The 16,238-nt window shown below is 40.0% G+C and overlaps 1 protein-coding gene across 4 annotated transcripts in view; it reads left to right on the forward strand.

The window, feature by feature from the left end:
• SLC12A1 (solute carrier family 12 member 1) overlaps window positions 1-16,238 on the forward strand; it is a 60,265-nt gene that overhangs the window by 11,897 nt on the left and 32,130 nt on the right. For 2 of the 4 annotated variants that reach the window (XM_019533620.1, XM_019533619.1), the window contains exons 5-14: window positions 5,217-5,312; window positions 6,009-6,104; window positions 6,916-7,055; window positions 7,791-7,901; window positions 8,931-9,042; window positions 9,481-9,608; window positions 12,677-12,761; window positions 14,370-14,521; window positions 15,339-15,446; window positions 16,007-16,130. In XM_019533620.1, coding sequence (XP_019389165.1) covers window positions 5,217-5,312; window positions 6,009-6,104; window positions 6,916-7,055; window positions 7,791-7,901; window positions 8,931-9,042; window positions 9,481-9,608; window positions 12,677-12,761; window positions 14,370-14,521; window positions 15,339-15,446; window positions 16,007-16,130 — 1,152 coding nt within the window. The remainder of the gene's footprint in view (window positions 1-5,216; window positions 5,313-6,008; window positions 6,105-6,915; window positions 7,056-7,790; window positions 7,902-8,930; window positions 9,043-9,480; window positions 9,609-12,676; window positions 12,762-14,369; window positions 14,522-15,338; window positions 15,447-16,006; window positions 16,131-16,238) is intronic. The other 2 variants (XM_019533621.1, XM_019533622.1) reach the window with 2 other exon arrangements.

Consider the following 16,238-nt stretch of genomic DNA (forward strand, 5'->3'; position numbering starts at 1 on the left):
GTTCCTTTACCATGCCCAACACAGCTGCCTCCAGCTGGTAAGTCTGTTGTGGTGGGGGAGAGGGAAGGTGTGTGGTGGGAGGCAGATCAATGCCCCTGCACCGAGGGAGGGATTGGGGCTGGGGGGCTGGGGCTAGGACAGGGGCTGGGTAAGGGCTGCCCAGCTGATGGGGGGGGAGTGGGGAGGGGTCGGTGGCTCCCAATGCTGCGGGCCGCTGGACAGGGAGCTGCTCATCTGGCAGCTCTCGCTGCTGCTCCCACTGCTGGTTTGGGAGGGCATGGGGAGGAGCGTATGCCCCCGGATCTTTGTGGGGTGGGGCTGGGGCTGCGCCAGGCTGTGCTTCAGGCCGGCGGTGGAAGGCACTGGGAGCAGGGGCTATGCCCTCCAGGATGGGGTGGAGCCACCAAGTTGCCTATGGACAAATGGCACACAGTGGCTGGAGCTGCACTGCCCTCCCTGCACCTCCCAGATGAGCTGTGGCTTCACCCCGCCCCACCTGGGTGAGTGGTGGCAGACCATGGGAAAGGCGTGTCCCCCTGGATTGGAGTGGGGTAGGCAGTGGAGTGGGGGCTATGGGGAGGCTGCAGCCACCCTAAAATTTGCCATAGCCCCTGCCGCCTGCCTGGAGTGAAACCTGGTGCAGCCCCAGCCCTCCCTGCCCCGTATGCCAGGGTCATATGCCCCCCATGCCCTGCTGCCACTGGCCCAGCTGGGGTGCAGCAGGGCTGGGAGGTGCAGGGAGGCCAGGGCAGCTCTGGCCACTGCATGCCGCTTGTCCAGAGGCAGTGCAGCAGCCCATCCTGCTTCAACTGGGCAAATGGAGGAGGGCATAGCCCCCACTCCCAGCACCTTCCACCGCCAGCCCGGAGTGCAGCCAGGCATAGCCCCGGCTCCACAGATCTGGGGGCACATGCTCCCCCATGCTCTTCCAGACTGGCAGTGTACAATGGTGGGAGCTGCCTCACCCTCTTCCTGTGGTCCCTGCCCACTGGGCAGCCCCTGTCCCAGACTCAATCCCTCCCTCATTTGCTGCAGGGGCATTAATTGTCCCCCCAGACCCCACCACAACAAATTTACCTGCTGGAAGCAGCTGTGTCCAGCATCATAAAGTTGAAATCCCGTCAGAACCTCAAAACAGTGTCATAATTTACAAAGCTCATAAGTGCCATTTGTCATAACTCAAACAGTCTTAAGTCGAGGATTGCCTGTATTAGTAACCAAGTTCCTCACAACATGATCTCTTTTTACTGTTTAAACAGTACCCAAAATAACTGAGCCCTGACCAAACCCTTTTAGATGCTACTGCAATGCAAATAACAACAATCCACAGGATAAAAGAGTCAAGAACAAATACTTTCTGTTACTGTTCCAATGATCTCACTTTTATAACCTGGGTTTAGAAACAAGAACTTGAAACGAGTTTTTTAAATTGTGGTGGTACAAAACTCAAATTTGGATTGCATCTGAATTAACCTGATTTCCCTAATATAAAGCAAAATAAAACATCAGGTCAGTCACCCTCCAGCTTCGTATGGATGTAATCTCATCTCAGGCAAAGCTCCCACAAGTTAGAGACAATTTTCTTGAGCGAGAATTGTGAGATTAGGCCCACATTTCACATTTACACAACTGAGTTTTAAAAATCCCCAACTCCCCAGCAATTTATCAAAACATACAGATGAAAAAAGGGGAAAGTTCCTGAAATAAAGTGGAAGGACTCTGCATACTTCCGACAATGTTCCACGTTCAGCTCCAGCTCTGTGCCTGACAAAGGGGTGCTTGCTGATTTTATGATGCATGCAAAATAAGAGTTTACAGCCCAGGGCACACATAAGTATATGCCTTGCCATGAAAACTCTGCATCTTAACATTGCCTAGACTTTGCTCTGGGGCTTCATGCAAAATTAGTTTTTAAGGGCAGTTTAGTTACTTATTGAGATCATCAAGAAGTATTTGTTTTGAGGTGTGAGAATAGCCATAGGCAAAAGTAATTCATTTTAACACAACTTACTCAACACCCATATGTCTATTTCAATCTAAACTTTAATTAGATATAAACATTACTTTGCACAAACACTGGTTACAATGTTCTTTATTTCACATTTAATATTACAATTGTAATTCACTAATAAAGCCTCCTTTCTTGCTGTTCATTACTTGGTTGTTGTTTTCAATTACATGTCATATGTAAGCAGGTTGGTTTTGCTTTTCAAAAGAAACAAAACTTCTGTTTCAATAATCACTCAAGGAACTTTTGGAATGCTTGGTAAGCAACGAACACTCAGCCCTAAGTCAAGCTGCTTACGAAATGTAGCGATCGAAGCTCATCATCACCGAGGCTTGGGGATTTCACTGGGCACTGCCATTAACATGAAAGTTTAAACGAGTCACTTAAAGCACCATCTGGGCAACATTTATATCCCAGTCATTAGAAAGGCAAGAGAGCAAACCCAATTATTTTCATGTCTTGCTAGACCATTTTGGGTACAAACTAATAAAGAGGAAAATTTATTTTGAGATAAGGGTCTCTGATAGCAAGAAATCAGCAGTAGCAATGAAACAGGAGATAACAGATTATCTGCCAATGTCAGGGCCACGTTCCCTTATCAGCTGGTCATTCTGGGACTCCCCAAAACTGTCTCTGCATTTAAATTGGGTTGTTTGGCACAGAAGAATGGACAGATCACATTAAGCTATTTGAAAATGTGGCCCAAAATGTTACAATTAATAATAAAATTAATAATATTGTTAGCACTTTAGTTGCTGACTATTTATTCCATGCACTGTTCTTGACTTTTGCCATCCTTAATGGATTAACAGCAAATTTTGTACAGATATCCTTGGTTAAATGAACAGAATACTTGACCTTATCTAATAAATTCACTGAGATAAAGTATGGAAAGTGGCAAATGTAATAAGAAAGGTAAAAAAAAAAGTATTCTACTGTGAGCTTGAGTGTCTTAATCATTCAATTTAATGGTGTTAACAGTAGGTTTAAAAAGTCGGATCCTGTCACTGACCAGGATGCAAAACTCCCTAAAAATTCGGTAGGATTTTTGCATTTAAACTAGCATAGGATATGGCCAAAGAATGGACTTTGCATATAAAAGCTTATATCAAACAAAATGGTTAAAATCAATCTCCCGAGTCAGACGATATAAATGTGTTTTCTGTGGTTTCAGTCATTTTAAATAACTTACACGGTTACATTTTAAATACCATTTATATCTCTGGTACTATGCTATTCTGTCTTATGAAGCAGCAATAACATTTCTTTAATTTTAGTTAAAAAATAATTTTATTAGTGTATTGGCTATACATAATAATCCTAAAAGAAACTAAGGTCTCTGAAATGAAGGGAGAAGATAGAATAGGGTAGGTAAATCAATATGTTTGTAGTACTTCGAATGGTTTGCCGGTTACCAGCTCCAAGTTTCAATATGAACAAGCTATGTTCAATATTTACTGCTACAGGCAAGGTATAGCCCTCCATTCCACAGTGAACATCTACTTATCTTATGGGAGCAAAAGAGTTAATAAGGCAGGAAACATTAAACCAGGAAATCATGAACAAGCTCAGTTAAGATTAAGAAATTATTTTGATATTTGACCTCAAGCTTTTGTGATAACATACACTGTTTGAATTTTTTTTTTTTTAATATTTTCTTATTCTGTGCATAGCTAGGAATGGTAAAGGAAGCAACAAAATATGAGAAAAGCTGTTATGGTATTCCTTTGCCTGACTGGAAGCAGGAAAGCATTTTAGAACTGAGCCTCAGAAGAAACCCTATTTCTCATGTTATTTTCCAGAGTTAAGAGAAGCCAGACCAGGGGCCGGCAACCCCCAGCACATGATCCACAGCATGCTACTTGAGGCCATTTTTCTCGGCCGAGGCTCAGGGCAGCTGCGGCAGGTGGTGGGCAGGCTGCAGATCGCTGCACCGGGCTCTGGAGCCCCAGCACTTGCTCCATGCTAGTAGCAACTGTGCCTATGCCTCAGGGCACAGGGCAGGGAAAGGGCCAGGGCAGCGCAACCCTGGTCCCTCCCTCACCATCCACCCAGAGGCACACATACAGCTGCCACCAGCAACACAGATTGGGCCCCTTACAGCTTCCCCATGGTCTGCCTGTGGTGTACCAAGTTGAGGCATGGGTTAGGGTGTTTTTGGCACTCTGGTCAAAAATGCTGCTGACCCCTAAGCTAAACTATATCAATAAGATGCAGAGGACAAATTTCCAGGCACTTATCTGAAAAACAGTCTTCTGAGGTTCACCTATCAGAGAGAAGCCCTTAGGCATTTGCTGATTACCTGGAATGATGCAATATGTCCAGGGGCAGATCCAAAATGTGGTGTGGTTGTGCAGTCGCACCCCCTTTGATGTTGAGAATTTTCATTTTGGCTACCAATCACATACACAATGAGCTCTCCGCTGCCACTGCAACCCCCTTTTCAATGTCCTGGATATGCTCCTGAATATACTGAATTTAATTAAACAAACGGTGCTCAACAATTCCACATTCTGGACCTCTTTGTTAAAATTAGGTCTGTCTAGAAAACAAAACCTTTGTATTGCAAAAAAATTGTTTTTGTTACATTAGAACAAAACCACAACTTAATGATTTAATTTTGTAAAACAAAGAGAATGAGGAGAAGGGAAACACCTAATCACCAAGCTATTATTCTCTCACTCTCTGCACAAAGACTGTAATTAATTAATTTTTACAGAGCAGACCAGGTCTAACAGAAGAGTCAGAGAAAAAGAGACTGATTCTACCTATTAGTTACATGACTAACATTAGTAACACACACACACACACACACATATACACGTACACATGTACAAATATAACATACACACACATACACATATACACACACATATTAGTATCTATATATTAATATACATATTAATATCCAAGATGTGGATCAAAGTAAGGAATGAGGCTTTTTTTATTTTGTTCAACCAGTTAAATTCAGATGAAATCATAAGAAAACCCTTGACTGAGCTACCCCTATCAGAAAGCATCATTGCTTGAAGACTGATAAATGTTTTACTAATGTTACATGGACATGCTCAACAGGTTATAAGTGGTCAACAAACTATCATTTCAGTTGAGAGCTCTGATTCTGCCGTAGAAGTTTAATTGAAAGGCACAATGATTTATAGGGAGCTTGGAATGCAAGTAAAATATTTTATCTTTTCATTACTGACAGGTCTTGGAGTTATCATAATTCTTCTTGCCACCATGGTAACCTCAATTACTGGGTTGTCAACTTCTGCAATAGCAACTAATGGGTTTGTCCGTGGAGGTAAAATCTTTAGGGTTTGTTATGCTTTCAAGACTTAAAAAAGGTCTCAGTATCTTATTTTCCTATGAGACTATCTAGAAGTTTTAATCTCTATATATAAGAACACCGAGGATAAATGACATTTACTCAAAAGGAACCTGCAGGTAATGCACTTAGCCAACACTAACCACAATTGACAGGATGTTTTAATAAATCCCAGATTCCAGTTCAGTTTGTGAAGTACGTTTCAGATACTCCTGTTTAAGACCAGCTGAGAAACAGCTTCCACTTCCTCCTGAAATTCTTTTTTTCCCTTAACCTTTTATTTCTATTCAGAACATTTCAGGTGTGGTGACACTGCACTGAACACAACGAACAGAGTGAACACAATGAACCTTCATCCTTTAAAAGAAAGCCTGGTACAGATCTGTGGATGTAGTAACTTGTATCCTATGCATTTCCTTATAAAACGCTTTCACATTTCAGGTTCTCCTTGGGCCATGAGTGATTATTCTTGACACAGTAACAAAGTTTTGTACTTTTCAGGTACTTCATGAAACCTGATTATATGTAAACGTTTAGTGCATGTCAGGATCTAAAAGCTACAACTGGTCTGATTGCCCTAAATGGACAAAGGTTACTTCTTACTACTGGACTTAAACATCAACGAATTGTGCATGCATTTGGTTAAAAATACTCTCTTTTGGGATCTTTCAGGTCTTGGAGTCATAGTTATTTCTCTGAGTGTGGTAGTAACAACATTAACAGGTATCTCCATGTCTGCCATTTGTACTAATGGAATAGTAAAAGGAGGTAAGTACATTTAATTACATGAAAAACAGAATTCTGCAGAGTTGATTTAATATAAATTAGAGCCATGACATTTGTCTTAGTCCAATAACATAAATTAAAAAACAAAATAAACAAAAACCCCAACAACAGAAAAGCTTTTGACTTTTACTGATCTCCTTTACTGGACTAACCCTAAACAAAAAGTGTGCATCTTCATCGGAGCTGATCTTAAACATGACCTAACATTAAATGCTGTGGCCCATTGTCAAAAAAGCAAAATTCTAGTTGATGGAGATCATACATCTAGAGATACAAAACCTTTAAAGGCTTTATGGCATCACTCTACAGAATGGTTAAACAAAATGTAGTGCAGTTTCATACCCTGAGAAATGAATTTTCACACTAACAATGGGATGGATACAGGTAAGGCAGAAAATGTTTAGTGGTAACGTCTTCTCTGTAGTGTCTTCATTTTAATTATATACTGTTACATTATTTCCTTAATGGGTTATCTTTGCATGCTAAATGAGACATGCTAAAAGTTATTAATGATTCTCAAGGATTCCTGTTATGGCTGGGCATTTACCATACTGAAAATTTGAAATGCTAAGGCAAGTCCTGAAACTGGAACTCTTACAAACAGTGACCAAGGCCCTTTCCAATGTAATGTTACATTGCCATGAAAACATGCTTTTCTGTATTAACAAAGCAAATCCTGCCTGGGTTACTTAAGCAAAAAGTCGATTGTCCCCATTAGTTTTACTCACAAGGGTAAAGTGAGCAGGATTTTACAGTATCTTAATTATAAAGCAGCAGTCTTTTTTGCTTGCAGGTGGAGCTTACTATCTGATTTCAAGAAGTTTAGGACCTGAATTTGGTGGATCTATAGGGCTCATCTTTGCTTTTGCCAACGCTGTGGCAGTAGCCATGTATGTAGTTGGATTTGCTGAAACAGTTGTAGAACTGCTTAAGGTAAATATGAAAGTGTACTTTTGAAGCATGTGGTAACTAGGGAATTTTGTTAACTTTGTTTAACTTATGATCTATTTCTAGCTCAGGGGTCAGCAACCTTTTACTAACATGGGCCACAGCTTGTAACCTGGCTGGTGTCACAAGGCACCATACCCCCCCGGCTGTTCCAGCAACAGTGAGCAGAGGTTGCCGTAAGGAACAGCAATTCTTCACTAGGCTGGAGAAGCTGGCAGGAGCAGCAGAAGGTGGCTGGTGCACCATTAGCAAAACACAGACAGGATCAAACAGCTGAGGATTGGCACTCCTTTAGTAAAATGCAGACCAGATAAAATTTTTGCAGGCTGGATCCAATCCCCTTGCAGGGCACATCCAGCCCTTAGGCCACAGGTTGCTAAGCCCTGCTTTAGCTGATGCTTAAGAGGTATCTTTTGCTAAGAATTAGATATTTCAAAATGTGCCATAAATCCAGTTTATAAGCTTTTCCATCATTTCTACCTTATTGCAGAAGTGTTTCATACACCACTACAAGAGCTTCATAACTACTAAAGGGAATAGGCTCCTAATTAGTCAGCCAATAATCTTGACTACTAGGGCGAAACTGGCACACAAAATGTGAACTGTAGGGCTCATTAAACTCTGAAACTGATTAAACTACATTTGCTCATTCCATTCCATCTTACCTGATTGTTTTGTCATAGGAACTATATTTCTAATAACATTGCTTATACTTTCCAGAGCAGTAATGCAATGATGGTGGATGAGTCCAACGACATCAGAATAATAGGCTCCATAACTGTAGTGATACTTTTAGGTATATCTGTGGCTGGTATGGAATGGGAAGCAAAGGTAAGATTTTAAAAGGACATATAAAAAGTATGAATATACCATAGAGCATTTTACATAGGCATAAGAAAAGATATTGGGGTTGGAGAGCTACCTAAAAGATGGAATTATTAAGCATTCAACATAAACCCATGTCTTTTCGCACTGAAGTCAATAGGCATTTAACTCTAGATTTCAATGGGAGCAGGGATAGGCCATGCACTCTATTTTCTCTTTGAATGCATATTGGTGGGAGACAAGGGGTTTGAGTTCTTCAGGCAGCTTAGTTTTATTTACTTTGTAATTGGTGGCTGATTCTCCTAGAATCCTGGAGATGTGCCCCTTTTGTATTTGGTTCTGCTCTATAGAATAATAATAAGAAAAATAATGCATGAGGTTGTCATGGTACTTTGTAGAATACTGGCACTGAAAATGGATGGCTATATTTGTTATCCATTCATTACCCTCTAATCATTTCAGCTTTGCTTTCAACTGTTCAAAAGTTCAAAGCCTCTGTTGCTTGCTGAGAAGAACACCTGCAACATAAGGAATTGAAATCCCTAAGAGAATGGAATGTACCTGTCAAAATCAGGGCTAGAAAAGCAACCTTATTTTCATATTCTTCTGTAATGGGAATTTAGAGGTACTTGTAAAGAAGGTCAAAAAGCCAATTCGCTATTATATTCCTTGAAGTAAAAACCTGTGGGAACTGAACAAATTATATCAGTATAAAATGTCTCATGCTTAATATTTATCCACCAGTTTGCTCTTTTGTTTTCCAGCCCCTGTAAAAGAATCCAACGTAACATGAAGCAGTAGTCATAGTTGTCTATATTTCATCTCCATTCTTTGTTGCAGATTCTTACTCTCATAAAGTTTAAGGCAGTTTTCCTCTTCAAATATCATGTTATATCATCTCCCCATGTGACATCAGTATTTTTTAGCAGAAATTTGAACTCCATCATTAGTAATACATAAAGGCTACCAAATTAATAACTATTTTGAAAACAGAATTAGACTAATAAAAAACCTTCTTTTTATCTCTATTAACAGGCTCAAGTTATTCTCCTAATCATTCTTCTGGTTGCCATCATTAATTTCTTCATTGGGACAGTCATTCCTACCAGCAATGAAAAGAGGGCAAGAGGCTTTTTTAATTACCAAGGCAAGTGTTGCTATAACCTAGTCATGACCTAGTCCTGCAGCCATTACTTAGGCAAAATTCCCAGTGAGAAGGCTAGCAGATTGGGTTCTTTTATTCAAAGTTAAATGAGTGTGTGTTAAAGAAACCCCCATTTTTATTATTTCTTGGGGGCTGAATTTATTCCATTTATTCCCAAACTGTTTCACATAACTATATACAAACACTTTAGTTACCACCTGCAGCACTCCTGTAATTTCAACACAGTTCTTTAACCTTGCTGGAGACTAGACTGAAATGATCAAATTCACTTCACTTTCAGTTCACTTACAACAGAAGACATATTTGAACCCAGAGGTGAAAGAAGAATTAATTTACCTTCTTCATCACCTAATTTGAGAACAAAGTACTTGTGCTATGTTTCATTTTCCATCCTGGTTTCATTCTCATCTGTATTTGCAGCTTCAATATTTGCAGAGAACTTTGGACCAGGTTTCAGAGATGGAGAAGGATTTTTCTCGGTCTTTGCCATTTTTTTCCCAGCTGCTACTGGCATTCTTGCAGGGGCCAATATCTCAGGAGACCTAGAAGTATGAATTTCATTTACTTTATAATACTGGTTTTGTTATAGATGAGTAAGAATGAACAAGAAAAGAAATTATCAATCAATACTAGACTCACTTCAAATACACAACTAATTCCATAAGGCAAAACTCTCATTTTTAAATATTTGTTTTATTATCTAAGCACATCAGTTCACATTTTCCTTCTTATACAATGCAGCTATGTACACAAAATGATTTATTTTAAAATTTGGTTTGCAGAATGTAAACTATGGAATTTAAAAGGGGTGTTTCAATAACCTATAACAATGTAATATTACTGAATCTATTATCAGTATGTTGTACATGAAAATTAGTTGTGTAATTCCCATTAGTATTTCTTTGCTTTTTATACTGAAAAAGTATACTGAAAACCCACAAGTTTTTACCCATAAAAGCAAGGAAATTAAAAGAATATGCTAAAGAAAGACTTATGGGAGAATCAATAGGAGACTAAACCCTTCCATGTGCCCACTTCCCTTGCATGAGCCTATTGCTCTTTAAGTAATGTGTCCAATAGCTAGGCAAATTGATAAATTAAGGAAAGGGTTTAGCTTTCACTTTGAATGACCTCTAGTTTTCATACTTTATATTAAAATTATATTAATATTTAATATTAACCTAATATTTAGATATGATTGAACTCTTTTAGCTAAAGACAAAGTTCAGCTCATTTTGAGCTTTTGAAGGTTTGCAAACCACTTGGTGAAACACTCCCAATATTTCTGAAGCTATTCACTACCCTGTAGTATTCAAGAAACATCAGAAACATAACCCGGTAATCTGTAGAGTATGTATGAATCATCAGCAGTCAGGTACTGAAAGATAGCCACAGTGGCACAGTTAATGCCACAGCTCTATACATACCTAGCTCAGCTCCACACAAGTTCATGAATGTTAATTTTCAATGTTAGAAAAGGCCAAGATTCAGCCAAGCCTAGTGCCCCTCATTGGTTTAGTGCAGCTAAGGCACACTAGGTTTTGCTGTCAGTGCTTTAGATTAGGCTTTAACAGGATAAGGGTAGTCTATATTCTTCTGATTATATTTATTTTTTAAGATTATAGCCTAAAACCTAAGATTACAGTGCAATGGCTACTTGTCTCCCATACACTAAAACGGAGTCCATTAAAACCTATCATAAGTTGGGGTTAAAGATTCCTTTGTAACTGAGCTGATTTGTTTGGGGGTGGGGTTCACTGTTTATCCCCATTCATTTTTTTTTGATAATAGTTAATGCTATTAATTCAATCATCCATATTAAATACAATGACCTTTTGATTTTGGTTGGAAAATCAAAGCAGTCCAATACCTACAAAATATACACAAACCCTGAAAATGAAAATATACAGCATTCCATTCCATGCCTCCTAAACTAGCTAAGTGACTAAATGAATTTAAAAGAAAATTAACAAAAATTACTTTTTAGACTGAACAAATAAACACCAAGTTATAGCCTGCAAGAATTTTTGATGGTATTTAAATCCAGTAAAAAGTTAGAATGTGTAATCGAAAGCCTTGCAGTCCTTATTCACAGAAGCGTGAACAGTACTGGTGTCATTTCAAGACACTGTTTATAGAAGAAATGCTGACCCAACAGAATGGCCCCTTCCAGCAATAATACATATCATACTTTTATTGAATTATCTAAATTAAAAAGAAAAACAGTCAGGAAAGAGGTAGCTCACTTCAGACATAGCTACTGATGATTAGTTTCCAACAGCAATAACATTCTGTCTTGAGAAGGCTGTCAGCTGACTCAAAGAATTAGATGGGTAGTTTGGGGTAGGGGGTAAAGATGACTGCTCTGCTAGTGCAAAGGAGACTTAAAACTGCCATAACTAGACAGCTGAGGATTCTTCCAGTATGGCATAACCATATACACATAGCCTGCAAGTCCCCCCACATAGCCTGCAAGGTCAGGGGATAATGCCATAGTAATATCTACTCCCATCTCCAAGCTAGAGAGGCAAGATCCTTGTGCAGCTCTAAGGGTACATATAGATGTTCAGGGAAGTTAGGGGGAGGTTAGATCACATTAAAAATAGCAATCTGATCTTAGTTCACCCAGGTGCAGAACTTACACGGCAACAGACAGCTTAAAAAATGGCTGATTGGGTGAAAATCTGACCCCGCGTTGCATGAAAGTGCAGACAGAAGTGCAGCTTCCAGCTGTAACTCAGAATGATTTTTGCAAAGCTATCTGAGTTACAGCCTTACCCAAAACCAAACAGAAGTTCACTCTTGGTTCCAAGGGGGAGGGGAATCCAGCTGTGGGCTGGGAGCCTGCTGCCAGTTCCCATAGCAATGGCCAGGGCTCTCTGCCAGTCCACGTTGTTTTCAGAATGGGGGGAGGCAGTGGAGGGAGCTTGTTCTTGGGGCTTTCAAGTAAGTTGGGGCGGAGGAAGGGGCAGGTGGGATATGGGGGTTGGTTGTTTCGGGGTGGGGGGTTGGAGGCTAAAAATAGCCCCTGTTCCTAGGTGGGAGAGAAAACCCCCTCCACAGATCCCATTCTCCCCCCCCATCTCCTCCATGGACCCTGCTAGCTCCCTAATCTTGCCAATCCTAGACCTCTCTGACCCACCCATGGACCCCACATGTCCCCCCAATTCCCCTGTGGACCCCACTAGCCTCCTTGATCACTCCTGTGCACCCTGCTAGTCCCCATGATCTCCCCAACAGACCCTGGATGGCCCTCAGATCCCTCCTGCAGACCTCACTAACCCCACTGATCCCCCCACATGAACCCCACTAGCATCTCTATTCCCCTAATCCCTCCTGGAGCCTGCTTGCTCTCAAATCCCCAAAAGACCCCTCCCACCCCCATTCTGACTTACTTTAGATTAGATGGAATTAAAAATTGCCACCCAACCTCCCCCTAACCCTCCCAAATGTCTGTACATACCCTAAAGGGCAAAAATTCCTTCTCCTATTTTTTATTTGCATACACACGCACCAAGTCTTGCTAGCTTGTATATAATGAAAGTACAGAGAGTAAAGTCTTATTTTCCAGGTCTATAAAGAACTCACAGCAGTTTTTGTTATTACAATCTTTAAGGACCCACAAAGTGCTATACCCAAGGGAACAATGTTGGCCATTCTGATTACAACTATTGCTTACCTAGGAGTTGCAATATGTGCAGGTATGTAGTGAACATCTGTTTTGTGTCATAATTAATACAATTAAGTAGGTTTAGAGCTCCATACTTAGATGAATAGTTAACCTCATCATTGTTTTTGATCCTGTGGATTTGCTATGCAGTAAGACAGCTGTTTTGACTTTATAATGTATGAAAAAAGGAAAAACAGATTAACAGAGACAAAAGGCTCCAGTTGACATCTGGATGGGATTTTTCCAACTGTGTGCCTACATACAAGCAGAGGAATTCCTTTTGTATTATCAGGAAACCTTGCGGTGCTCTGCAGTTACTTTTGTACCCAATTCAATGACAAAGACTCATCACCCACTGATACACAGTTCAGAGGAATGTTCTAAAGATGAATTCTCCAGAAGAAGCGTCAGCTCAAAATAAGTTTCAAAGCACAGTTCAACAAAACAGACACATAGAAAATAAACCTCTACTACTGCCATCATCTGTGTGAGAGGAACAGGCAATTAAATTCTCATTATTGGGGTGCAATACATATTCAAATACCAAGTTTATTTCAATTTTAAGAAGGCACCTTAATGAATGGTATTTCCTCTTTCTGCACGAGTGACTTAGCATCATGCTAGGGCCCTGTAAAATGCGCTCTTTTACAGGAGACAGAAAACTACAGTCTTTTTGGACTCTTCTGGTCTTTGTCCTTTATGCAAAGGGAGGGGAGCTCTCACCAAAGCCAACTCTGGTAATTGAATTATGAGTGTCTACATTTCCCCTGCAGGGTCAGTTGGATACATTTGTTCTTCACTTCCTGTCCTAAACCGGTTTAATGTTCATTTCTGTTAAGCAGTGGTTGCATTTCAACCCCAGGAGTGCTGAATTTCAGTGTAATGATTTCTGGTCAGCCTGCACATCAGTTTGGGAACTGTCATAATAAAATCATGTTTGAACATGTTTGAAAATATTGTGTGAACTTACACTTTTGCTATGAAAGATGTTGAGCTCACAGTTTCATAAATTAACTTCCCAGATTTCTTCCCCGTGCTGAGAGAAAGCAAAATGAAACAAAACAAAACAAAAACAGAGACAGAACATAAACTTCATTAGTAACAAAGAAAAGTCTACAGAACAAATTCTCAGGTGGTATAAATACACATAGTTCTATTGACTTCTATTGGAGTGATGCCAGCTTAGAAGAGCTGGCCCATGGAAGCCCTCATTATACCAGAAATGTATGCCCAGACTTGAAACACTTTGGCAACATGACTATCTTTGGACTCCAGCACTCTTAAAGAGGCCCAGAGATGAAATATGTACTTCACTATGTCTGCTCTGAGTTAATGAGTTCATTTTCTGTTGATCCTCCAAGCACCATGTACTCTACTTCCATAAAAATGCCAGTCCCCACTGTCCAAAGCATTGACTTCTTTTGAAAGTGCTCAGAGTAGATATGTGCTCACAGTACAGAAGACCAAGTCACAATCTAGAGAAGTAATATTATCCTAATGTAAAGCAGTGCTCTTTGGGATAAAACTGAGGCAGCAATTTTTATAAAACATATATATGCAGGCTAAGATCCAAAGTGTGGCAGAACATTCTTTTAGCATCACAAGGAAGGGAAATAATAGTATGTTGTTGTTTCTACAGCTGCTTGTGTCGTGCGTGATGCTACTGGGAACGTCAATGATACGGTTGTATCTGGAACAAACTGTAATGGATCGTCGGCATGTGCCTTGGGCTATGATTTTTCCAGCTGCAAAAGTCAGCCATGTGCTTATGGGCTGATGAATAATTTCCAGGTTTTAATTAGCTAATATCTATAATTATAAGCAATACATGCACACATATGCAACTTGTGTAAACAAGACTTTGTTTACTGACAGCTAATGAATAGAGCCTCCTTTCTACCTCTAACCCTTCTGCTGTTCCAGTTGTTCTGGTTGTGTTGCCCTCATCAGGAACACCATGTCCCCCGTCTTTTCTCTGGCAGATTAAGTTAAAAAGAACAACAACAAAACAAGAAAGGTTGGCCCTGCCCAAACCCTTTGCCTGGGTTCACTTTGGTTTTCAGTTCTGCTGCCTTAATTTCCTCCCAGTTCCACGTTAATTCCAGTTCTGTATTACCCTGAAGTTAGGCAGAAGGCAGGGCCAGAGACTAACTAGTTCAGAGAGGCATGAGGTTGTCATAGGCTGTTGTTTCTCTGAACCAGTTAGTTTCTGTGGCACACCTCTGCCCTAACTTCTGGCTGCAGGTCTAGGGGCTGATGATCTCCATTCGCCACCACTGCTGGCGTGTTTCATCTGCTCAATATTCTGTAGTTACCCACAGGCACTGGACATCTATATACTCTGAAAAATCTCACTACGTGCTTCTCTGCTTCATTAGACACATAAGGACCTTGAAAACTCTGGTAGTCAGTCCCTGTGTGCCTCAGTCTGCTACTTGTAGAATGGAGATAATGGCATTTTTCTACCTCACGGGTATTTTATGGATTAATACACTACAGAAGGTGACTGGCACTGGGGCACTGTTATAAGAGGGGCTAGAGAAGTACCTGTGATTGAGAACTGCTTTCTATGTGCGAGTCTGACAGTTCTTTGCTTTTTTTGTTTAAGGTTATGAGCATGGTTTCTGGCTTTGGTCCTCTAATCACTGCAGGAATCTTTTCTGCTACCCTGTCATCAGCTTTAGCCTCACTTGTCAGTGCACCCAAGGTTTTCCAGGTATAATGCAGAACATCAATTTCCTTACATCCTATTTGACCCTAAGTAATATATAATCATGTGAGCTACCTGTCTTTATTAGCTGTGACACATTTTTCAAAAACATTAATTTTTTCTACCTGGGGCAAAACAAATACCTGCATAAAATATTTTAAAGAGGTTTTATTATATTAGTATAGAAAGAGACTTGGCTTGCTGTTTCATGCAATTGAGCTAAAAACTGTGATGACCTGGGTATGGATTCCAGGTCTGTCAAAAATCTGATAGTTGATTTGGGCAAGTCACTAATCTGTGCCTCAGTTTCCCCTATTAAGTTGTGCCATACAAACTATTGAAATAATGCTTACCATGTACTCTCTCTTAAATGTCACAGTTTATTTATCTACTATAAGATACTGTTTGAGTGCTTACATCTGTAGCAATTGATATATTTGATACACCCAAAATAGATATGATTATTTTTATTAGACCATGTGTAACTTAACACCTGCTTTACTAATATTTTTTTTCTAATACAGAAAGCACTAGCTAACTGAATTAAGTTCCAATTTGTCCACCAGGCACTTTGCAAGGATAACATCTACAAAGCACTCCATTTCTTTGCCAAAGGTTATGGAAAAAACAACGAGCCAATCAGAGGATATATTCTTACTTTCATTATTGCTATGGCATTCATTCTGATAGGTTTGTACAATTGCTGCTACCCTACTATAACTTAGAAACAAATATGTGAGAGTTTACATTTTTTTCCATTTCTTACACCATAAAAATATCTGCTGTTAAGTCACTATC

Source organism: Crocodylus porosus, unplaced genomic scaffold (assembly GCF_001723895.1).
Source record: "Crocodylus porosus isolate Cpor-Errol unplaced genomic scaffold, CroPor_comp1, whole genome shotgun sequence".
Taxonomy (NCBI): Eukaryota; Metazoa; Chordata; order Crocodylia; family Crocodylidae; genus Crocodylus; species Crocodylus porosus.